This window comes from Mobula birostris, chromosome 3 (genome assembly GCF_030028105.1).
Source record: "Mobula birostris isolate sMobBir1 chromosome 3, sMobBir1.hap1, whole genome shotgun sequence".
NCBI lineage: Eukaryota > Metazoa > Chordata > Chondrichthyes > Myliobatiformes > Myliobatidae > Mobula > Mobula birostris.
In genome coordinates this window covers 60,754,472-60,781,086 of record NC_092372.1, presented here as the reverse complement: position 1 = coordinate 60,781,086, position 26,615 = coordinate 60,754,472, and the positions used below count along the sequence as shown (strand labels likewise).

The 26,615-nt window shown below is 37.8% G+C and overlaps 1 protein-coding gene across 1 annotated transcript in view; it reads right to left on the bottom strand.

The window, feature by feature from the left end:
- Positions 1 to 26,615, bottom strand: part of scfd2 (sec1 family domain containing 2) — a 302,066-nt gene that overhangs the window by 234,537 nt on the left and 40,914 nt on the right. Inside the window, exon 3 of the mRNA XM_072252713.1 lies at positions 19,870 to 19,997. Coding sequence (XP_072108814.1) covers positions 19,870 to 19,997 — 128 coding nt within the window. The remainder of the gene's footprint in view (positions 1 to 19,869; positions 19,998 to 26,615) is intronic.

Here is a 26,615-nt window from a genome sequence, read left to right as displayed (position 1 = left end):
ATATCAGAAAAAGTGAGTTCTCGGTCGGCAATACTTAACTGACAGTTGTTCAAATGAAGAGAGACTACCTCCAACAAACAAACCACGAAAACATTTAATACCCAATCTATTCTACTCTTTAAAAACTACATCAGATATAGAAGGCTTTAAAAAAGTTAGAAAAAGTGGGACTAGAAAGTGAAAAACTCAATAAACCAAAATATTTTCTAAACTGAACCCAAATCCTCAAAGTGTGTTTTAACTACAAAATTATCAGTTAAGTTACTTAAAGATAAAGGAATTGAGGATCTGAGAAGAGAAATGATAGAGAATTTATTAACAGAGTTAGCTTCTAAAGAAACCCAGACCGGACAGTCCTCTCGATTAATATAACCAAAACGTAAGATTCTGTATATTGACTGCCCAGTAATAAAACCTAAAATTGGGCAAGGCTAAACCTCCATTCTTTTTAGCTTTTTGAAGATGAACTTTATTTAATCAAGAAATTTTATTTTTCCATATATAAGAAGATACAATAGAATCCAAAGAATCAAAAAAGGATTTAGGAATGAAAACAGGTATGGCCTGAAATAAGTATAAAAATTTAGGCAAAATATTCATTTTAACGGAATTGATTTCAGCAAATCAACGATAAAGAGAGGGGTGACCAATTTCAAAGTGCCTTCATAACATAATTCAGAAGTGTAAAAAAATTTTCTTTAAAAAGGAATTTATAATTCCCAGTAATTTTTACGCCCAAATAAGTAAATTGATTTCTTACAATTTTAAAAGATTAGTATTAACTAATAACTATTCAAAGGAAAAAGTTCACTCTTATGAAAGTTAAGTTTATATCCAGAAAACTGACTAAAGCAGGAAAGTAAAGAAAGTAGATAAGGTAAAGAAGACTCCACATTAGAAATGTAGAGCAAAAGGTCATAGCATAAAGTGAAACTTTGTGGGTAATACCCCTCCTTAAAATACCAGTGATATCATTAGATTCCTAGAAAGCAATAGCTAAAGGTTCTAAGACCAAATCAAAAAGCAAAGGACTCAAAGGACAACGTTGCCTAGTTCCACGATAAAGTTTAAATGGCTTAGAGTACTGAAAGTTAGTAAGAACCTGAGCAGAGGGAGTTAAGTAAAGTCATTTAATCCATTGAATAAAATCGGGCCCAAAGTTAAATTTTTTCTGAAGTTTTTTCTTTTCAATATGTTTATTGGTTTCTACATACAAGAATACAGAGTACAAGGAAGTGTATATAAAAGGTCAAAGAAAGATTTTAAAAAACTACCAATTACATTATATCTATTCATAACAACAATCTCATTACCCCGTATCCATGTAAGTTAGTCAATAGTTATATTGAAATATACTAATTTACTACAGAAAAAAAGTCTAACCCCTACCAAGACTAAAGCTGTTTATTGAGAAAAAAGGTAAAATACCTTCTCGTATAATAAAAAAATTAATAATAGCCAACATCTGAATTTAAACAACGAATTGAGGGTTTTGAAAGTTTTGAAAATAATTCAGAAAGGGTCCCCACAATGTTTGCAAGTCTTGACGAGATTCAGAAATTGAACAACAAATCTTCTCTAAATCTAAGCATGATGTAACGTCGCATAACCATTGAGCATGAATAGGAGGAGAAACATCCTTCCATTTAAACAAAAGCACCCTCCCAGCTATAAGAGAGCTAAAGGTCAAAATATGTAAATCAGATGCCTTCAGCTTGATATCTTGTCCTGCAACAATACCGAATAGGGCCATCAGAGGATTAGGCTTAAAATTGACTTTGAAAAGTAAAGAAAAAGTTTGAAAACCTTCCTTCCAATATTTTTCAAGACATGGACAAGTCCAAAACATATGAACTAATGAAGCTTCTCCATTATTACATCTGTCACAGTAGGGAGATATATCCGAATAAAAATGAGATAGCTTATCTTCAGTCATATGGACTCTATGTACCACCTTAAATTGTATGAGGGAATGGTGAGCACATAGCGATGAAGTATTAACCAGTTTAAAAATTTCATTCCAAGTTTCCTCAGATATTGATGTCTGTAAATCTTGTTCCCAGAGATTTTGTCTAAAGGAATATTCTTCGTCTCCAGTAACATACCATAAATATTAGATATCGAACCATTATGAAAAGGTGTCAAATTAAAAATTACGTCTAGTAAGTTTTTATCTGAGCTTATAGGAAATGTACATAATTGAGATCTTAGAAAGTCTCTGATTTGTAGATATCTAAAACAGTGAGTTTTGGATAAGCTATATTTAGCTGACAATTGCTCAAACAAGAAAAGATTTCCTCCAACAAACAGATCCCAAAAACATTTAATACCCAACCTGTCCCATTCTTTAAAAACTAAATCAATCATGAAGGGTTTAAAAAAATTAGAATAATGGGACTAGAAAGTGAAAATCTCAATAAACCAAAAAGTCTTCTAAATTGTATCCAGATCCTCAGAGTATGTTTAACTATTAAATTATCAGTTAGTTTACTTACAAATAAAGGAAGTGAGGATCCAAGAAGAGAAATAATAGAAAACTTATTAACAGAGTTAGCTTCTAAAGAAACCCATACCGGACAGTCTACACAATTAATATAATATAGCCAAAACATAAGATATCGTATATTAACTGCCCAGTAATAACCTAAAATTAGGTAAGGCTAAACCTCCAGACTTTTTAGGTTTTTGAAGATGAACTTTATTTAAACAAGGATATTTATTTGTTTAAATAAAGTTAATCTTCAAAAACCTAAAAAGACACTCGGGGAAGGCTATATATTTACATATATAGGAGGATAAAATAGATTCAAGAGAGTCAAAAAACGATTTAGGAATAAAAACAGGTAAAGCCTGCAAAAGATATATAAATTTAGGCAGAATATGCATTTTAATAGAATTAATTCGTCCAATCAACTTTATTGAAAGAGGTGACCAATTTAATAATATCTTTTTTACATGGTTCAATAAAGTAAGAAAGTTTTCTTTAAACATGTGTTTGTAATTCTTAGTGACTGTTACACCCAAATAAGTAAATTGATTCCTTACAATTTTAAAAAGGAGATTAGTATTAATTGACACCAAATTATTTAAAGGAAATAATTCACTCTTATGTAGGTTCAATTTATTTCCTGAAAACCGGCTAAAACGGGAGAGTAAAGAAAGTACGCAAGGTAACGAGGTCTCAACATTAAAGATAAAAAGCAATATATCATCAGATTTTGTAGGTGATACCTCTCCTTAAAATACCACAAATATCATCAGGTTCTCAAAAAGCAATGGCAAGGGGTTCTGAAGCTAGATCAAAAAGCAAAGGACCCAATGGACAGCTTTGTCTAGTTCGGCGGTGAAGTTTAAATGGTTTGGAATTTTTAAAATTAGTAAGAACCCGAGCAGAAGGAGGTAAATAAAGTAATTTAATCCATTGAATAAAATCTGGTCCAAAATTAAAATTTTTGAAGGTTTTAAATAAATAATTCCATTCAACCCGATCAAAGGCCTTCTCAGTATCTAAGGATATCACACATTTCGATATCTCCTGAGAAGGAGAGTAAATAACATTTAACACACAGTGTATATTAAAAAGGGAATGTCAGTTTTTAATAAATCCAGTCTGATCATCAGAGATAATAGAAAGTAAAGTATTTTCAATCCCACGAGCCAGAACTTTAGTATCAACATCGAGTAATGAAATTGGTCTATATGAAGAGCATTCAGCTGGGTCCTTGTTCTTTTTTAGGATAAGCAAAATAGAAGCTTCAGAAAAAGACTGAGGCAAATTACCCAATTTGAAAGAATCCAAAAAGACTAAGTGTAACTACGGTATAATTAATGAAGAAAAAGCCTTAAAAAATTCTCCAGAAAATCTGGACCCGGAGCCTTCCCCAAGTGTAATGAACGTATAGCCTCGGAATTTTCCTCATAAGAAATGGGTTGATCCATCTGTTTGCAATTTTCTGCAGAAAGTGCAGGGACACTTAATTGATCTAGAAAATTATTCTTACAGTATTATCTTTAGGGTAATCAGAACTATAAAGTTTAGAATAGAATTCTCGAAAGGTGTCATTTATTTCAGAGTAATCAGTTGTCCTATCACCATTAGTTTTGCAAATTTCTTTAATTTGTCGTTTAACTACAGAAGTTTTTAATTGGTTGGCCAATACTTTTCCTGATTTATCTCCATGAATGTAAAATTGAGTTTTATCTTTAAGAAGTTGAGTTTCAATTGTCCACGTTAACAGAAGGTCATATTTAGTTTTAACTTCAACATGTCTTTTATATAAAACAGGATCTGGAGCTGTAGCATACTTTTGATCTAATTGTTTCAATTGATTGGCTAATTCAATTCTTTCTTTATTAGCTTTATTCTTAACACTCGCAGTACAAGAAATAATTTGTCCTCTAATATAGGCCTTGAAAGTATCCCATACAATAAGATTAGAAGTCTCTTTCTTTTAATTCTCTTCAAAAAACAAAATAATATGCTTCTCTAGAAATTTTAAGAATTCCTTATCAGATAACAAAGTTGTATTAAAACACCAAAATCTGTTGGTTTCAGGAAGACCAGGGAGTTATAGGGTGGAATATTAAGATTCTCGAAGATCATTCGCTTGAGGTTATGCAGGAACATGCTAAGTTTAAACAAGCTTTATTGGAATTTTTTTTAACAAAGGTTTTAACCCCTCCCTTGGCTACCCAGTTTGACTGGGAATCTGATCAAGACAGATCCTTCGAATGGTTTCGTTTGAATGCTGAAGCACAAGGAGTTTTTAAATTTGAAGGTTAACTGCTTAGTCTGTTTTTCCATGAAGATATAAGATTAAATGTTTAATGTCTGTCTGTATGAATAATTGTATCTTTTACTTTTGGTAAAGCTTTGCAACTAACTTCCTTTCGCATTTTTTAATATAGGTGTCCCCAGCTTTTCGAACGTTCGCTTTACGAAACCTCACTATTACGAAAGACCTACATTAGTTACCTGTTTTTGCTAACAGAAGGTGCTTTCACTGTTATGAAAAAAAGCAGCGCGCAGAAAAAGGTAGCGCACGCCCTGAGCAGCCGCTCCTCCCCCGGAACTGTATTCTAGCCGGCATTGCTTAAGCACATGCCTGTGAGCAGCCGTTAGCAAGATGAGTTCTAAGGGTATTGGAAAAGCCTGAAACAGCTCGTAAGGGTGTTACACTTAGCGTAAAACTAGACATAATTAAGCGTTTCGATCATGGTGAACGAAGTAAGGACAAAGTGAGTTTGGCTTGTGGAAGATGACGAAGATGATGTTGAAGAGGTTTTGGCATCTCATGCCCAAGAGCTGATAGATGAAGAGCTGATGCAATTGCAAGAGGAAAGGATAACAATCAAAACCGAATGCAGTAGCGAACGGACTGAAAGTGAAGTTGTCCAGGAACTGAGCGTGAGGCAACTACGTCAGATTTTCACTGCAATGATAAAGTACGACTTTAATTTTGAAAGGGTACGTCAGTTTAGGGCATATTTGCAGGATGGTTTGAGTGCTTACAAAGAACTATATGATCTAAAAATGCATGAGGCTAAGCAGTCAAGCAAGCCTTCCACACCAGCCACAGCAGACGAAGAACCTTGACCTTCGACATCGAGGCAGGCAGACATAGAAGAAGATGACCTGCCTACCCTCATGGAAACAGACGACGAGATGACACCCCAGTGTTCCACCATCCCAAACCCCGGGCCGCGGACAGATACCGATCTGTGGAGAATGCAGCGGTAGTCGGAACGCACCCAGCACATCTTTAAGAAAAAAGCCGAAATAAACAAGCTAATTAATTAGGTGCCGGCCCGGTACGTAAATGTCCGCCCAGATCAGAGATGATTGCGTCACCTCTGATCTGGGCCGACATTTACGTGCCGGGTGGCACCTAATTAATTAGCTTGCTTATTTCGGCTTTTTTCTTAAAGATGTGCTGGGTGCATCCCGGCCACCGCTGTACCCCTGCATGCTTCGCGGCAATGTATTGGTCAGTGGCCTGGAGGGTGGGGGCCGCTGCACCACCCCAACCTCCGACAACTCAGCCTAACACACCATCATCAGTGTGCTCGGCGCTTTCCCAATTCCGGTTAGTGATACTACACTGTACATACATTATTTCTACTTCATATCGGCTGTGTATTTTTACATGTTATTTGGTATGATCTGGCAGCTTCATAGCTTAAAGATTACTGGAGAGCGCTTGCGCCATGTTTTTGCCGAGAGCACTTGCGTGAGATTTTCGCTACGGAGAACAGTGCAGGCAATGATTGTGGAAAAGTATTTCTACTTTATATAGGCTGTGTATTCATCATATCATTCCTCCTTTTACTATATGTTACTGTTATTTTAGGTTTTATGTGTATTTGGCATGATTTGGTAGGTTATTTTTGGGTCTGCGAACGCTCACAGATTTTTCCCATATAAATAAATGGTAATCGCTTCTTCGCTTTATGACATTCCGGCTTACGAACCGTTTCATAGGAACGCTCTACCTTTGGATGGCGGGGGAAACCAGTACTGTATTTTTGATATACGAGAATTGAATCTTTGCTTGGATATTGTTTAGTCTAGGTTGGAATATAAATAACCTTGAAACTAATTGGAGTGACCACCAGGTTTTTTTGGGGGGGGGGGTTGTCCGTAGTTTTAGATGCCGACTTTCTATTGGTCCGTTTTCTTTCTTTGGGAGGTAGGCAGGGGTATGGTTTTTTTTTCCTCAGAAGCTGTTTTCGAACTTTTAGCCAACTTGTTGCTTGGTTACCATTTCTCAAGGTTTATGGCTTGGTTTTTAAACTTACATTTTAACCCTTCCTTTAAATAATATTAAAAATGGACCAAACTATTAATTTACTTAGTTTTAACATGAAAGAGTTAAAACACCCTGTTAAACGTAATAAGATTTTTGCCTATTTAAGGTCCCTATTATATTCTTACAAGAAACTCATATACGCAAATGTGATAATCTACGTTTTTTTAGCCGTTGGAATGGACTTTGTTTTCACTCTTCTTTTCAGGCCAAATCTAGAGGAGTTTCGATTTTTATAGATAGTACACTTTCCTTTGTCCATCATAAAGTAGCGTCTGATAGTAATGGACGTTTTGTTATAGTTTCGGAAAAACTAGATAATAAATTAATAGTGTTTGCCAATGTGTATGCCCCGAATGTAGATGATTCAGGATTCTTTGAGCGTTTTTTATCGTTTTTACCAGATCTGAATCTTTCTTCTTTGGTGATGGGAGGAGATTTTAACTGTTGGCTACACCCAATTTTAGATCGATCGTCTTCTAAACTAGCGTCTCTTAATAATCAGCTTTGTTTATTCAATCCTTTTTATTGAAGTGTGGTATTGTTGATGATTGGCATTTTTTTATATCCTTTAGATAGAGAATATTCGTTTTTCCCCCAGTGTTCATCATACATATTCCAGGATTGATTTTTTTTTTATTGATAGTCAAATGATTTCATCAGTTCGTTCCTGTGAATATAAAGAGATTGCTGTTTCAGATCATGCTCCTATATTTCTATCTTTAAAACTCCCTGGTCTTCCTAAAGTTTTAAATAAATAATTCCATTCAACCCGATCAAAGGCTTTCTCAGCATCTAAGGATATCACACATTCCGAAATTTCTTTAGAAGGGGAAAAAATAACATTCAATAAACGATGAATATTAAAGTGGGAGTATTGATTTTTGATAAATCCAGTCTGATCATCAGAGATGATAGGTGGCAAAATATTTTCAATCCTACGAGCCAAAAGTTTAGATAAAATTTTAGTATCAACATTAAGTAAGGAAATAGGTCTATAAGAAAAGCATTCGATTGGGTCCTTACTCTTCTTAAGAATAAGCAAAATAGAGGCTTCGTAAAAAGATCGTGGCAACTCACCTAATTTAAAAGAGTCGGAAAGGCCTGAATACAAACGAGGTATAAGAGGAAAAAGCCTTATAAAACTCTCCAGAAAATCCATCAGGACCCAGAGCCTTCCCCAGTACAAAGAGTGAACAACTTCAGCAATTTCCTCATAGGAAATAGGTTGATCCAACAATTTTCGAATATTATCAGAAAGTGTAGGAATATTTAATCGATCTAAAAAATTATTCATTAGAGTATTAACTTTAGGAGGATCAGAACTATAAAGTTTAGAGTAGAATTTTCTAAAAGCATCGTTTATTTCTAAATGCTCAGATGTTTTACCACCACCAGCTTTACAAATTTCTTTAATTTGACATTTAACTATAAAGATTTTTAATTGGTTAGCTAATAGTTTACCCATTTTATCTCCATGACTTTTATCTTTCAAAAGTTGCATTTCAATTGGATAAGTTAAGAGCAGATCGTATTTGGTTTTAATTTCAACACATCTTTTATATAAAACAGGATCTGGAGCCAAAGCTAGGAGGGGAGGGGAGGAGAGGATGGCTGCACGACGCGGTGCATGCAGCCGCTCCGAAATGATATCGTATTTGTAAGTAGGTTGCCATGCACAATCCTGATTTGATGGAGGCAGACGTGAGAAGCATGGAGGAACACCTGGAGAAACTTCTGAAATGCTCGCTTCGCTGCCGCTGCTACTGTGCGATCGAGAATCTCCGGAGGGGAAGGCCCCAGATCCTCGGCTTTGCCTATTGCCTGTTGTTGGGGCTGGGGTTGAAGCACTCGGCAGAGATGGTGCTTGGTGTCGGAGGGCTGGTCAGAAGCTCGAAGTTTTCGGACAGACTCAAGAGTTGGCTGTGGTCAGGTGCTTCCAGGGTGCTGCATCGGCAAGTTTGCGGCACTGGAAGCTCATGGCAGGGAGAGTTTTTCTTCCTTCTCTGTCTGCATCAGATGATGGGACTTTCGAGAGACTTTGAAACTTTTTTTTACCATGCCCATGGTCTGTTCTTATCAAATTATGGTATTGCTTTGCACTGTTGTAACTATATGCTATAATTATGTGGTTTTGTCAGTTTTAGTCTTGGTCTGTCTTGTGTTTCCGTGATATCATTCTGGAGGAACATTGTATCATTTCCTAATGCATGCATTACTAAATGACAATAAAAGAGGACTGCATGTCCTCATATCTAATCTAATCTAAGCATATTTTTGGTCTAATTGTTTCAACTGATTGGCTAATTCAATTCTCTCCTTATTAGCTTTTTTCTTAACACTTGCGGTAAAAGAAATAATTTGACCTCTAATATAAGCCTTAAAAGCATCCCATAAAATAAGACTAGAAGTCTCTTCTAGTGTATTCTCCTCAAAAAAAAAATTTGTCTCTCCAAAAATTTTTAAAAATCTTTATCTGATAACAAAGTTGGATTAAAATGCCAGAATCTGTTTATTTGGGAGATACCTGGAAGATTTAAAGATAAAAACACGAGCATGATCTGAAACAGCAATTTCTTTATATTCACAGGATCGAACTAATGGAATCAATTGGTTATCAACAAAAAAAAATCAATCCTGGAATACACATGATGAACATGAGAAAAAAATGAGTACTCTTTATCTGTTGGATGCAAAAAACACCAAACATCAACAATATCACATTTCTTTAGAAAAGACTGGATAAAGGAGGCAGATCTACTATAAGTCAATCGTTTAGAAGAACGATCTAAAATAGGATCTAAAGAACAGTTGAAGTCTCCTCCTAAAACCAAAGAAAATCAAATCTGGTAAAAGCAAAACAAAACGTTCAAAAAAGCCTGGATCATCTATATTCGGGGCATACAAATTAGCAAAAACCATTAATTTATTATCTAATTTCCTCGAGACTATAACAAAACACCCATTGGTATGAGATACTACATTATGTTGAACGAAAGAAACTGAATTGTCTATAAGAATCAAAACTCCTCTTGCCTTAACCTGAAAGGAGGAATGGAAAGACAAACCCTTCCAACAGCTGAAAAGACGTAAATTATCACATTTGCGAACATGTGTTTCTTGTAAAAAAAAGAATTGAGACATTCAATTTCTTAATATAATTAAATATCTTATTACATTTCACAGGATGGTTTAATCCTTTTACATTAAAACTAAGTATGGTCCATTTTAAATATTGCTGAAAGGAGATGTTTGAATAAAAACCGCTGGAATATATATTAATTCCGAACAATGAGCTTTAAGAAAAAGTAACCAAGCAACAAAAGAAGCTAAGAGAGCCAAACAGCTGATAGAAAAAAAGAAAACCACCCCCACCCACGTCCAAAGAGATAAAATTGACCAAAGGGCAGTTGACGGCTAAACCTACCATTCCCTCCCAAAACAATCTACTGGCTGAGTTCCCAAAAAAATATTTCAAGGCAAAACTGCGTTCCAACAAGACACAACAAAAAAGAGCAAAATTAAACATATTTAAAAAACCTCATAAAAATTATAGTATAAAAATATTAGAAAAAAATATAAAAGTTCAAAACATATTAATTTAGAAAGTATTAATTTAAAGAAAACTTATTAATATTAAATCCTTAATTTTCTAAACAAGGAAATAAAAGTACAATAAAAAATTAGATACGAAGGTATACCAAAAGTAAAAAAAAAACAATTGTTCATTAAAGAAAGTAATGAACAGTTAGACTGCTGATTCTAAAAAAAAGGATCCATCCAGGCAGACGCAACATAAATTTGTGTAAAGAGTTATTGAACAGTTAAACTTCTGAAATTGATTCGGCACTCAAGAAATCCTGCACCTCTTCGGTCAAACAGAACATCTCTGACAGCCATTTCTCAAAATGATTCTAAGACGAGTGGGGTAACAAAGAGAGGGTTTAAAACCTTCATTATACAGCTTAGACATGACTCTTTAAAACTTGAAGCATTCATTCAACACCTCGGGTGAAAAATCTTCCACAACTCTGAACTTCTGGTCTTCATAATCAATCATACCTTTTCGACAAGATTCACAAATTAAAAGCTCAGTCTATTTTAGGTGGAGATTTTAAAATATTCGGAAGTAAATTAGCCAAAAGGTTTGCAAAAAATTCCGAAGGCTGATTGTCTTCCAATGACTCTTTAAAACCCAGAATATGTAAATTATTTCTTCTGTTTCTATTTTCTAAGTCGATAATCTTCTGTCTTAATATTTCACTAATCTTTAACTGTTTATCACAGATCTGTTCCAGGTCGTCAATCTTCACGTCGAACGTCGTCAAAGTGTCTTCGTTCTCTTTTATCCGTTTATCGTGTTCACTTGAAGTTTTTTCAATAGAACTCAATTTTTCATCCATCTGTTTAAATTCAGCGATAAGTTGCTGGAACTCCTCCAAAAGTTCATTTTTATGCTTCCGAAGTGTCACCATAATAGATTCCAAAGGTTACCGGAGGGTCCTCTTCTTTTTTAGTAGCTTTAGCACAACTCATCATAAAGCAATACTGCGTTTAAAAGTAAGTTTTCAAAACAAGTTGGAAGCAGTAAATTAAAAAGAGTAGGAGCACCTATAAAAGCACTGCTGCTCCATCAACAGCCAGTAGGATCTGGGATTCAAAATTTTGAATGAACTGATACACTGATAGAAAATTTTAAGTTGTTAACCTTACACTAACAGTTGATAGGTAGATAATTTCTGATGAAAGGGAAAACTTAGAAAGGACAGGAAACATAAATCCAAGGCAAACCTTAGATAATCTGCAGTACAATTTAATTTTAGGCTTTTAAAATCAGAACAGATAATTGACATTCAACATGATTATGTACAGATTCACCAGAGTAAGAACAGGACTTTAGAAAGAAAGGGATAAATTTCAACATCATTACAACAACCCCGGTATATGTCCTCTCTGATTTAGATGGTTCGGAGGAATAGGTATAATAGAACTAGTCCTTGGGCTGGGCAATCCAAAACAAAGGCATTATCTCAAAATCAGAATTACAATTCTTAGAAGCACACCACCGAAAAGGCCCTGAGAGGTCGGGGTTATTTGAAATTTAAAACAAACAGGTCTGGGGTGGGGGGGGGGGTGAGAAGGCAGATAATTCATTGATCTTCATGGATTTTAACAAGGCATTAGGTACCCCATGCAAGGCTTATTGAGAAAGTAAGGAGGCATGGGATCCAAGGGGACATTGCTTTGTGGATCCAGAACTGGTTTGCCCACAGAAGGCAAAGAGTGGTTGTAGACAAGTCATATTCTACATGGAGGCCAGTGACCAGTGGTGTGCCTCAGGGATCTGTTCTGGGACCCCTACTCTTTGTGATTTTTATAAATGACCTGGATGAAGAAGTGGAGGGATGGGTTAGTAAATTTGCCGATGACACAAAGGTTGGAGGTGTTGTGGATCGTGTGGAGGGCTGTCAGAGGCTACAGTGGGACATTGATAGGATGCAAAACTGGGCTGAGAAGTGGCAGATGGAGTTCAACCCTGATAAGTGTGAGGTGGTTTATTTTGGTAGGTAAAATATGATGGCAGAATATCGTATTAATGGTAAGACTCTTGGCAGTGTGGAGGATCAGAAGGATCTTGGGGTCCGAGTCCATAGGACACTCAATGCTGCTGTGTAGACTGACTGTGTGGTTAAGAAGGCATACAGTGTACTGGCCTTTATCAACCGTGAGATTGAGTTCAAGAGCCAAGAGGTAATGGAGAGGTAACAGCTATAGAGGACCCTGGTCAAACCCAACTTAGAATACCGTGCTCAGTTCTGGTCGCCTCACTACAGGAAGGACGTGGAAACCATAAAAAGGGTGCAGAAGAGATTTACAAGGTTGTTGCCTGGATTGGGGAGCATGACCTATGAGAATAGGTTGAGTAAACTTGGCCTTTTCTCCTTGGAACGATGGAGGATGAGAAGTGACCTGATAGAGGTGTAGAAGATAATGAGAGGCATTGATCGTGTGGATAGTCAGAGGCTTTTTCCCAGGGCTGAAGTGGCTAGCACAAGAGGGCATAGTTTTAAGGTGCCTGGAAGTGGGTACAGAGGAGATGTCAGGAGTAAGTTGTTGTTTTTTTAAAAGGCAGAGTGGTGGGTGCGTGGAATGGGCTGCCGGCGGCGGTGGTGGAGGAGGAAATGATAGGGTTTTTTAAGAGGTTCCTGGATAGGGACATGGAACTTAGAAAAATAGAGGGCTATGGGTAAGCCTAGGCAGTTCTAAGGTAAGAACATGTTCGGCACAGCTTTGTGGGCCGAAGAGCCTGTATTGTGCTGTAGGTTTTCTGTTTCAAATGAAATTACAGTGTCACAGCAGCATTACAAGTGCACAGATACACAAATATTAGAACAGAAGAAAGAAATAATAAAAAAGTAAGCTATCACAAACAGTCTTAACAGGAGGGCATCATCACTTCCCCGGCTACAGGTCAACTCATCATAGAGCCTAATGGCCGAAGTAAGAATGACCTCATATAGTGCTCTTTGTTTTAGTCTATTTTTAAAAGTGCTCCTCTGTTCAGCCAAGGTGGCATGCAGAGGGCGAGAAATATTGTCCAGGATTTTCCGTAGGGTTCTTTGTTCTACTACAGCCTCCAGTGTGTCCAGTTTGACCCATGTTGATACCATTGCCCCAGCACACCACCGCATACAAGATTGTATTGGCGACAACAGACTGGTAGAACATGTGAAGGAGATGCCTGCGTACTCCAAAGGACCTCAGTCTCCTCAGGAAGTACAGTCACTCTGGCCCTTCTTGTACACAGCCTCTGTGTTGGTGCTCCACTCAAGTCTGTCATCCAGGTGCACCCCCAGGTGCTTGTAGGCCCTCACCACATCCATGTCCTCACCATCAATAGTGACAGACAGCAATGAAGGTTTAGTCTTCCTAAAGTCCATCACCATCTCCCTTGTCTTACTGATGTTGAGCTGCAGATGATTCAGCTTGCAACATTTGACAAACTCCTCCACCATGGCCCTGTATTCATCCTCCTGTCCTCCCTTTATACACCCAGCTATTGCTGTGTCATCAGAGAATTTCTGCAAGTGACATGACTCACTGTTGTATCTAAAGAGGTATACAGGGTAAACAGGAAGGAAGCCAACAGTCCCCTGTAGGGCCCCAGTGCTGCTTATAGCCATGTCTGACACACAGCTCTGAAGCTGCACATACTGTGGTCTGCCAGTCAGGTAGTCCATTATCCAAGATATAATGGGAGTGCAAATTTGCATTGAACAGAACTTTTCTCCCAGCAATGAGAGCTGTATGGTATTAAAGGCACTTGAGAAATCAAAAAACATGATCCTCACAGTGCTGCCCTGCTTATCCAAATGGGAGTAGGCTCTGTTCAGCAGGTAGATGATGGCATCATTAACTTCACTGTGCTCCTGGTAGGCACACTGCAGGAAATCGAGTGCTGATCTGACCAGGGGTTGGAGGTGAGTCTGGACCAGCCTCTCTAGGGTCTTCATGACGTGAGAGGGCAGGGTCACTGGACAGTACTCACTCAAGTCTTTTGGTTGACCATTCTTGGGTAATGGGACCACACATGAACATAATTTTATCCACACAGTTGGGACCCTTTCCAGGCTGAGACTCAGACTGAAAACCTCCACACCACTGCTCAGCATACTGCTTCAGGATCTTGGGGTTCACACCATCCGGTCCCAATGCTTTGTAGTGTCTGAGTTTCCCCAGAGCCCTTCTCAGCTGCTCAGTAGTGAAGGACAGTCCATGATGACTGCTCCACTATAGAAACGTCCTCTTCACATTCACTCTATCTCGGCCTTTCAATACAGGACCAGAGCAATCACATGCACCTCATGCATTAACCTTTTCATCCCCAGGATCATCCTTATGACTCTCCTCTGGACCTTTTCCAATGCCAGTTCATACTTTCCTAGAAAAGGGGCTCAAAAATACTCACGATACTCCAAGTGTAGTCTGATCAATGCCTTATAAAGCCTCAGCATTACATCTTTGGTTTTATATTCTAGTCCTCTCAAAATGAAGGAGGAGCAGCTTAGGAGGGATAATGGCGCCTAATGGTGACTCCTTTGCTTGCATCTTCAGAAACAGCTCTATTTCCATCTTTAATATCTCTATTTTTCCCTTTCAGGGTTCTTTTGAAGATCCTGACCCGGAGTTACACTCTGACTACTGTTCTTTGCAGGAATGGGACCTGCTCTCGAGGTTTCACAACTGGCCGTTTTTTGGCACGCCAAGGACACGGCCTAAGCGCTTCGCTCGCCTTCAAAGGTTCGAGATTTCATGGCTCTAGAGATGGGGGTGGGCGGGGGGGGAGAAATCGGAGTTCAGTGTCCAGGCAAGAGGTTGGTGTGTCGTGGGAGATAGAAGAATGGAAGATCTAAGGCTATGTGCCCAGAGACCGGACATCTTTGGGCACAGAGCTCGAAAAAAGCGATGCAATGGACTTTTATCATCGTAAACCAGCGAGTTGTTTGTTATGCCCCCCCGTCGCTGTGAAACAAAGGGACCTCTTTCTCCCTTATTACAGAGATAGAGATAGAGATAGAGATAGAGAGAGAGAGACAGAGAGAGAGAGAGAGAGAGAGAGAGAGAGAGAGAGAGAGAGAGAGCGCGCACGCGCTCTTGTGGCATGTCGTTTACCAGGTGAACGAGCAGTCTTTGGAGTACTGCAAGTCTGTGTCTTTGCTCATGCTTGAGTGCTCGGTGGCAAGTGCTGATGTTTTTTTTACCAGTGGGGGGAGAGGGGGGTTGTTGCTTGCTGCCGCTTACACACAGAAGGGTGAGGAGCTGGGGGGGGGGGAACTTTGGGATTCTAACATTTAACTGTTATTCATTCTCTGGGGGCACACCTCTGTTTTCATGGTTGGTTGCGAAGAAAAAGCATTTCAGAATGTATATTGTACACATTTCTCTGACTTAAATGTACCTTTGAATGCTAACATTTGGGACGTCATGGAAGCATAGCGGTTAGCATGACTCGGTTACAGTTCGGGGCATTGGAGTTTGGAGTTCAATTCTGTAATAAGTTTGTATATTCTCCCCATGACTGCGTGGGTTTCCTCTAAGTGCTCTGGATTCCTCTCACATCAAAAGATGTACCAGTTAGTAGGTTAACTGGTATTTGTAAATTGTCCTGCAATTAAGCTTGCGTTAAATAGATGAGTTGCTGGGCAGCACAGTTCGATGAGCCAGAAGGGCCTGTTCTGCAGTGTATCTCTAAATAAAATAAAAAAAATAAAATCGTTACATTTGCCTTCCTCACCACTGATTTGGCCTACAAGTTAACCTTCAGGGAATCCTGCATGAGGACTCCCGAGTCCCATTGCACTTCTGATTTTTGAATTTTCTCCCCGCTTAGAAAAGTCTATGCCTTCATTCCTTCTACCAAAGAACATGACCATATACTTTCCTATACTATATTCCATCTGCCACTTGTTTGCCCACTCTTCCAATCAGTGTCCTCTGTAGACTCCCTGCTTCCTCAACACTAACTGCCCCTCTGCCAATCTTCGTATTGTCTACAAATTTGCAACAAAGCCATCAAATCCATCGCCTTTGACATATAACATAAACTGACAACTCTGACCCGAGGAATACCACTAGTCAGCAGCAGCCAACCAGAAAAGGCCCCGTTTATTCCCACTCTTTGCCTCTTACCAGATAATATGTAGGTAATCATGTGGCTGGTGGATATAATGATATCATTAAGTTTATACAAAAAATATAAACAGCACTTATCAAGAGCTTTTTCCCTGTTAGAGTGGAATGAAGTAAACATCCTTGTACATGGAACCACTCAACAAACCTGTTCTTGTATCCTTTAACTGTTACCATCTGTTATACTGTTATACAGCTCTCGTTACATGCACATACAGTTCAACTCTTTGAGTGAAAATGCAGAAAGTTTGAAGTTAATAACTCATCCCTTTCTACCTTAGGCCACAAACTTATCAGTCACTCCTGCTGTGGACCATTTTCTCGAGGCCCAAGATGCTGACTTCTACAAAGAAGAGATCCGTATGCTCCACGACCGCTGGACTAAATGTGTAAATGTATGTTGAAAAATACATGTGCTAGGTTTTCTAAAATTGACTCCTTCTACCTTAGGCCCTGAACCTAACGATCACCCATCATAGAACTAAGGTATTGCTTGTACAATGAAGCAAAGCAGACAAGAACCTAGCTTTGACTGTAGCATCAGCATTTAAGATGGCAAGGAGTAGGAGGGAACCATAAACAGGGAGCAGGCTGAACGGGAAGGTAACAAAAAACAAACAAACAGGCCTGTGTTTAATGGGTATCATCCAAGCTTGCGGGAAATCAAATGTGATTTTGTGTCAGAGTCTGACCATGATATTCTGCAAATGTGTCCAGATTGGGTCATGTATATTAAAATTAGAAGGATCAGGCTTGCCTCGGGTATATATTTATTATGATCAGGTTGGAATCTAATTCTTTACTCAAGCACTTCTCTGCACTCCATTATTTCAAGGGATGCTCTACCTTCAATGTTCACCAGTTTTATATAAATTAAGTGATGTGTAGATAAAGCAGAATATGCCAAAACACATTAATGTTTGAAAAATATTGTAAAATGAATGACTGGATGCATGATCAAGATACTGAACTTTGATGGAATACTTAGACTGATATGGTTAATAATACCTATTAGCATTAACAATTACATAAGCAAAATAATAGAAACATATTGAACTATTGTTTCAGTTTAAACCCGAACAAAGTACAGTACATGATACCTGATGGATACAAAATATGGGGGATCAATTGATTTGTTCTTTAATAACAGTTAACGTGTCCCAATTAAGAGCAACAGCAGAACAAGAAAACCTCAGCTATAAAACCTACTTCAGACACTTGTCTAATCCTAAAACAAAGCAACAAAATATGTAAAGTTCATCCCTCAGTGACAGCAGTGTGGTCAAATGGAACAACTTCAAACGGCAAACATTTACCAAAGATGACAAAATGCATCCTGTAATGCGTGAATGTAGCAGAATGCCATGATATCAGACGGGATAAGAAAACACAATTTTTTCTGAATTTGGCAGGTAAAAACTAACTAACCACGTTTGGTTAAGAAGAAAATCTCAGCATTTATCAAGCACCACCCAAATTTAAGCATAAACATTAAACTACTGAGTTGACAGAAATAGTTGGTTAAAGAATAATTGTTTGTAAAATGCAAAGAAACACTAGAATCCTGCCGGCAGTGAGTCACAATTCCATTGCTATCAGAGCTACCATCATACAGCCAGCTTTAGTGCAAAAAGAAAATCAGATTTTCTGAAGCTTTGCTGAACATTTTTATTATATTATTTAAAAATACATTCTTTGTTTTCTAAGCACTGAGATAATGAAGTCACTGTGGGAGCTAGACATTATGGCTCCTCGTTCAGCCAATCTCAGGGGTTTCCTCAAGTCCTCAACACCCTTTAGAAAAGCTAGATATTATTCCTACCTTCTTATTTATTCATATCAGCTATGATGTAATGCAGGGTTATCAGCTCAAAAGTAAGCAACATAATTTCCTATGAAATCCATAAGCTAGACCGTGCATCGAATCAGAAACACTGACATCTCACATACGTTTTTGATTAACTCCTTGCCACATATACAAACTTGTCATTCTTTTTCTCCTTCCCAGTATGTTGTATCCTCAAGAGGGCGCTGTGTGTTCATTAAGTTAAAATTGCAGGTTGAGGAAATGATCAGTTTTAAGTGCTAGATACAGGATCCCATTTTGTACTTACTAGTTTTCTGGGAATATCCAGGGTCTAAGCAAAGAAAAATAACATTATTTCAAAGTAGGAATGTCTGAAATCACAAAGAAACTGTAGATAGTTGTGTTTGCACTATTTTTGTAACTTATGCTATCACAAAAAACAAATTTGATATCTGATATCGATAACAATAAACCTGATTCTGATACAGCTCAGCACATTACGAAAAACCAGCCTCCCCTCAATGGACTCTACTTCTCGCAGCGGGGATAATCAAAGACCCCGCCCAACCCAGACATTCTCTCTTCTCCCATTGGGCTTAAGATCCAAAAGCCTGAAAGCATGTACCACCAGGTTCAAGGACATTTTCTATCCTGTGCTTCGACTATTAAATACTTCCCTTCTGCAATAAGTGGGACTTGACCTCAACTATGGCATTATGATCTTGCACTTTATTCTTTTTTATATATTACCACACACACACACACAATGTTAAGATCTGATCTGTATGAACAGTGTGCAAGACAAGCTTTTCACTGTATCCCGGTACTTGTGACAGTAATAAAGCAATACCAATTACCAAAAATGCATCCACTACTGAAGGAGCCATTTACAAAAAGTGAAGTTGTCCAATTAAAATCTACTGAATTTTGAAATAAATTTAAAAATACTATTCTTTCAATAGCAATCAAAGTGTATTGAATTATGTAAATGCACTAGGTGAACAGAATATTTACAAAATCTATTAGTGTGATTTGGTTATTTTCAAAAATAAATTGGTTAAATACTTGGAATAAAATTGTAGGGACAAGGAAAAGAATGAAGGAAAACTAACTGGGTTACCCTTTGAAAGAAAAGATGGTCTCAGAACTCAGTCGGCTGAGTAGATTAAGTGCTGCAATTCTCTAATGGATTCAAGTCGTCACTTGAGAAAAAGAAACCCCATCTCACTATGGCACTGTACCTTAAAAAAACACATTTAATTGGTGCATAAATAATTTAATGAGGAAAAGCAATAAATAAATGTTGCTTCAGGAAAACAAACTTTGGCATCATTAAGAAAATATTTGTAAAACTGGTAAACATGAAGGCTTATGTTACTTTTATAGGTATAAAAGGAATTAAGTTTCCCTTTGTAAGTTGCATTAGATGAATATTATGCATTTAAATTAATCTTGGCAGCAGATGAAACAAGTAGACAAGAGTGCCCATTTTGAGAGACAAATATCATAAGCTACCCAGACTACTAAGTCAAAGTAAATGGAGAATAAATTGGTTGTGCATATTACCCAAGTTCATCTTAATAGGGAGATTCTCCTTGCTAGCAGCCTCCACTAGGTGCCTCCGCACTTCCATCACAGCCTCTTTATGTTTCATGTTTAACATGGACTCCCATAGAGCTTTGGCTGAAGGGTCACTGCAGTGAAATAACAGGGTTAACAGTATATTAATGCATAGCTTCACAAAACAAAACTCCATTCTCTGTGTATGTTCTGGAAATGTTATCTATTGGCTTCTGAAAAATATTTATACAAATTTAGTCTCATTTTCTCCTTTGAAAAGAGAGGTTGGCAGGTGAAAAGGCTCTAATGCCAACAACCTGTCCAGGACAGCAGCCAAATGATGGCAGCATATCATTCTTTGTGAGAAAACATCTCCTCTCTCAGTCCACTTTCATAAATAGATTTGTGCTTCTGATATTTCTGGTTGGATACAGCTGGTAGTGTTGAGATTAGCAGGTCGGCAACTCATATTATTCAGAATGTAGCTGAATCCAGTTTGTCCTTTCCCTTGCCCTTCCCTTTTGTGAATTTGCTTTATTTGGTTATTCACTATTTTTTTTATTCTGCCAGCCAACAACATTATTTTCTTGGTTAGGTTTATGAAAGAAATGATTAAAAAATACCCTTCATCTCAGAACTTTCTCTCCAATTCTTTGGAGTTTATGGTTATAAGTTCTTAAAATTCATTTTAGTAAATAATGAATCCTCACCAAAAAGAGTAAAGCACACACAATAGTAGAAAAATACTGCTTTCATCCTCCAGTGTTATTAACCAATGCACATCAGTAGTTAAAGTACAAACACATAAGCTACACCAGTTAGAGTATTAAAATCACATATTGATGACTGTGCCTATCACTTATATTCATTTACTTAATGGGCCAAATGGCCTACTTATGATCCCATGTCTTATGGTCTTATGTGAAGTTATTTGCAACTAGTAACATATGAGTAGTAGTGAATCATTGTGGGCTAAAAACTTCAGAATTGATGAGGTTAATCTTCCAAAATATAGTATTTGTGTTTGAACATACACCATTTGAGACAGTGCTCCACCTCACCAACTCTAAATATAATAGAAACATCAAGATCTTCAAATGGCAGACCAAAGGCTGTCCCAGCGTTATAAACATTCGATGTATGGACACCCCTACATACAAACTAGATCCAATATTATTAAATTCAGAAGTCCTACATACATTTGAATATTCATTCCTACAAACAGGAGAACCAGCTTGCTCAAACAGGACGAAGGGTCTCGGCCCAAAATGTCGACTGTACCTCTTCCTAGACATGCTGCCTGGCCTGCTGCATTCACCAGCAACTTTGATGTGTGTTGCTTGAACTAGCTTGCTCTACCCTTTTAGCAATGGTCTTTCTCATTAATCTTGTGCTTTTAATGCCATAAAATACCATGGAGGTATAAATACCATAATCCACTGATCTTTGTGCATTTTCTGACTATTATCAAAGTATATACATGCCTTGAGATTTATTTTCTTGTGGGCATTCACAGTAAATATAAAGAAACAAAAAAGAGTAAATGGAAAACTGCAAAGGACAACCAGTGTGCAAGACAACAAACTGTGCAAATACAAAAAGAGAAAAACAAAACAATAATAAATAAATAATAAATATTGAGAACATGAATCGTAGAGTTTCTGAAAGTTCCATAGGTTGTGGAATCATTTCCATGTTGGAATGAGTGAATGTTGGCACTTCAACTTTTCAGCCACAAGTAAAACGTCTTTGGATGAAAGGTAGTCCCAAATGTTATACACCACAATTCTGCAATTAATTTTGATCAAGCCTTAGAAGTGGGAACTAAAATCATGGGTGGAGGTTGGGTATATGGCCTGATGCCTGTAGAATCCATTATTTAGGTTTGTGTGTTATCAGCAGTAAATCTTCCCTTTTACCAGTATTATCAACTGGAGGGTCTGGAAAAGCTATTACATCACTGGCTTGCATGCAACAGTTAATTAATTTTCTACAGCTCAAAGCAAACTTTGCTGAGAATACAGAACCTGGTCACAGATATATGCATAGAAGCTTACGGTTGATGAAAACCTACAAAGAAAGGTAAGTACTAAAGAGCAAAAATTTATTGAAATGACTAATAATCACATCTAATCAAATTCTACAGGAAACCAGCTATGAAAATAACTTCTGCCTTAATCAGAGGACAAGTCACCAACATCAAAGAGCCTTATCTGTCATTCACTAGATAATTTTTGCTTTAAGTAATACAAAAATACTTTATCCAATTATTGGCCAAGATTTCACAGCAGAACAACAGTGTGATTATTAGCACTCACCATTACTATGTAAATTGGACAGCAATGTTTGGTGCTTACACATGCACGGTAACACTTGGAAACCGGTAAGCTGCTGTCCCATTTTCCCAGATCCTGCAGGAACCTTGTGTCAACACTTCCTCAAAAAGAAACTCAGCACAGCAAACTCAATAAGAAAATAGTTTGTCTATTCAGATGAAAATTATTTTTTTAAGTAGTAACATTGTTAATTATATCTCAATAACTTCTATAGCATTAAAAATTACATAAATAGAATCTCACCCCTTCAGATTTCTAATATTTTGGAGATATTTTTCTTAAACTGTATGTTCCTACCTCTTAACTTTCGCTTATACTCCTATTTTGCTTTCCCTTTATACTTCACTCTCTGTTCACAATCCATAAAGGAAGTGGGACATATAGATAAATAAAGGTGAGATAGTGCTCAAAGCAGAGAACAGCATGCTGCTTGGCCTGGAGAATTTTAAGCAAGTAGTATGATTCAGTGGACAGACTGGATTTGTTTTCTTTGATTCACAGGAAATTCACGATAAGATTGAAAATAGCCAAAATTAGAGTGGATAGAGAAGAGCTCAATAACAAGTGTACATTATTGAATTTGTTGGTGGTCTGGAACTCTCTTCCCGAGAGAGATTACAAACAGGAATCTTTATAATCAGAATCAGGTTAAATATTGTCGGCTTATGTCGTGAAATTTGTTAACTTAGCAGCAGCAGTAAGTACAATGCAATATACGATAATATAGAAAAAAGTAAATGAATTACAGTAAGTATATTAAACAGTTAAATTAAAAATAGTGCAAAAACAGAAATAATTTTTTTAAAAAGAGTGGTAAAGTCCATGATTTCAATGTCTATTTAAAAATCAGACTGCAGAGGGCAAGAAGCTGTTCCTGAATGGCTGAGTGTGCGCCTTCAGGCTTCTGTATCTCCTTCCTCATGGTAACAATGAGAAGAGGTCGTGTCCAGGGTGATGGGGGTCCTTAATAATAGGTGCCACCTTTCTGAGGCACCACTCCTTGAAGATGCTGAGATACTACGAAGGCTAGTACCCATGATGGAGCTGACAAAGTTTATAACTCTCCGCAGCAAGCCTCCACATTCCAGATGGTGATGCAGACTGTCAGAATGCTCTGCGTGGTACATCTGTAGAAGTTTGTGAGTTTCAGATGACAAACCAACTCTGCACATATGTAATACCCCAAAACGAAGTTTAAGCCTGGAATTGGAAGGGAATTATTCTGTAAAGCTCCACTCTGCCGTCTCCAAATAACCACTTCAGTACCAGCAATACAGCTATTTGTTTCTGCAATGCTGAGGCTTTAAAAGGCACTAGTTAAACTGCACTTGGAGCACTGTGAGCAGTTTTGGACCCCTCATCGAAGAAAAGATATGCTGGTATCAGAGGGGATCCAGAGGAGACTCACAAAAATTAACCCAGGAATGAAAGGGTTAATGTATGAGCAGCATTTGATGGCTCTCAGCCTGTACTCACTATAGCTTAGAAGAATGTGGGTGGATCTCATTGAAACCTGTTGAGTATTGAAAGGCTTAGAAAGAGTGGGGGAGTCAAATAACAGTGGGGACAGACTTGGAATAGAAGTAAGCACCCCTTAGAATAAAGATGAGAAGGAATTTCTTTCGCCAGAGGATGGTGAATCTGTGAAAATCATTATCACAGATGGCTATGGAGATCTAGTCACTGAATATATTTAAAGCAGAAGTTGATAGATTCTTGATTAGTAAGGGTGTCAAAGATTATGGGGAGAAGGCAGAAGAATGGGATTGAGAGGGAAAATAAATTAGGCATGGTGGAATATACTTGATGGGCCAATTGGCCTAATCCTGCTTCTATGCCTTATGGCCTTGCGTTCTGGCAATGAGTTTTAAACTAATATTTGCTTTCACGTGTCCACAAATAATTTCAGTTGTCTTGGGAAATACCATTCACAGGAGATTTCAAATATCCTATAGGGAGTAGAATGTCTTAATCATCTAGTAACCAGAACTCTCAGATTAGTTGTCCAAGATTTGTATGTATGTATCATGCTCCAGAGTTTGCAGTTCAAATGACAACGAAGTGGTCATGATTGATAAAAACCTTTAGTATTGATTCTGATTGGTTAAAGCTGTTAAGAAGCTGTTATCAGTGGCATCCTACACTGTCAAAGTCGTTACAGATGACATTATCACAGGATTTAATGACACAAATTCATTCCTTTGTGCAATATTCTCATTGGAAAAGGCAATATATCTTAAATGTTAATTCTTTTGGCATTACTGTGCTACCAAGCCAGAATCATTAGCCCTGAAAACCTACTTTTAGTAAGTAAAACTATATTGAGGTATAATTCTGCCCATTACATGCTAACACAGCCTTTAAAAATTAAAATGGCATCAATATTTGTTGATTATAACATTAACTAAAGTTGTTTTTGTTTAACTTACAAGAAAAACAGAAAATACTGGCAATACTCAGGAGGTCAGGCAGCAGAGAGAGCAACAGATGACATCTTTGGTTGATAACCTTTCATCAGAACTGGAAGAGTTAAATTTTTAAATTGCAGAGAAAGATGAGCGATAGTGAGAAAAAAGGAAGCCTGTGATAGGATGGATACTGAGAAACTGAATAACACAAACTGTGGAGCTGTTGGCAGAAGACTTACTAATCACAGCTACCATTACCTCCACTTTTTCCTTCACTTGCTTTATCCCTTTTACTTTGCAAATTAAGCCATATTAGAAATTGAACTTTTCTGACCTGAACTGTTAATTGCTTCCATTTCACAGTTGTTGCCTTAGCCACTAAGCATTTCCAGTACTTTGTTTTTATTTCAGATTTCCAGTACATGCAGTTTGCTGCTTCTTTATAATTCCTACTTTCTACAAACATATTTCTAGGCTTAACGTCCAAGAATTCTTCAGTCTGACTCAATCTGTCTGATGATGGTAGACCTGAGGAGAGCTAAGGTACCGGTGACCCCTGTTTCCATCCAGGGGGTCAATGTGGACATGGTGGAGGATTACAAATACCTGGGGATACGAATTGACAATCAACTGGACTGGTCAAAGAATACTGAGGCTGTCTACAAGAAGGGTCAGAGCCGTCTCTATTTCCTGAGGAGACTGAGGTCCTTTAACATCTGCCGGACGATGCTGAGGATGTTCTATAAGTCTGTGGTGGCCACTGCGATCATGTTTGCTGTTGTGTGCTGGGGCAGCAGACACCAACAGAATCAACAAACTCATTTGTAAGGCCAGTGATGTTGTGGGGATGGAACTGGACTCTCTGACGGTGGTGTCTGAAACGAGGATGTTGTCTAAGTTGCATGCCATCTTGGACAATGTCTCCCATCCATTACATAATGTACTGGGTGGGCACAGGAGTACATTCAGCCAGAGACTCATTCCACCGAGATGCAACACAGAGGGTCATAGGAAGTCATTCCTGCCTGTGGCCATCAAACTTCATAACTCCTCCCTTGGAGGGTCAGACACCCTGAGCCAATAGGCTGGTCTTGGACTTATTTCATAATTTACTGGCATAATTTACATATTACTATTTAAGTATTTATGATTTTATTACTATTTATTATTTATTGGTAACGAAAACCAATTTCCCCTGGGATCAATAAAGTACGACTATGACTATGATTATGATTTTATTGTTGCAGAATGGCACAGAGTTACTCTAGACTGGACCAGACTGAGAGTGATGGCAACCTAGGGGGAAATGTGCCTGCTAAAACTTTTAAAATCTTTTTTAAGCAGCATTTTGTTTTTATAATGTAAAGAAGAAACTCTGGGGGTGCAGCAAGCTATGATCAAAATTTAGCTGTTCGGAAGATTAAAATTCAGTAAACTATGATTTCCACCAAATATCTGCCTAATATATTAATATATATTACAGATACTGTCATATATGATTATGGGTGCCGTGGCAGTTTAACGGTCAACGCGACACTATTAAAGCTTGGGGCGTCGCAGTTCAGAGTTCAACTCCAGCATAATCTATAAGCAGTTTGTATATCCTTCTTGGCAGATCATGGTTTTTCTTCAGGTGCTCCAGTTTCCTCCCATAGTCCAAAGATGTACTGGTTAGTAGGTTCATTGATCATTGCAAATCGTACTGTGTATAGTGTGTGACCTCCATTCATCAAGGCCGGCCATTGACATTGCATCTGAGCTACCCATGTTGTTGGTGCAGCGCCGTTTACATTTGACAAGACCAAAGCGAGAGTGGCAGTTTCTGTTGCAAAGGTTGTATCTATAAGTGGTCTCTGCACTGCTGGAGATGCAGTTTTCCTTCCTATTGGCCCATTTGTCTTCTGCTGCTTTCAGGAATTTTTCTTCGCCTAACTTAAGGTGTGGTTTCAGGATGCTTCTCCATCTGGCGCAGTCAGCCGCAAGTTCCTTCCAGGACTCAATGTTGATG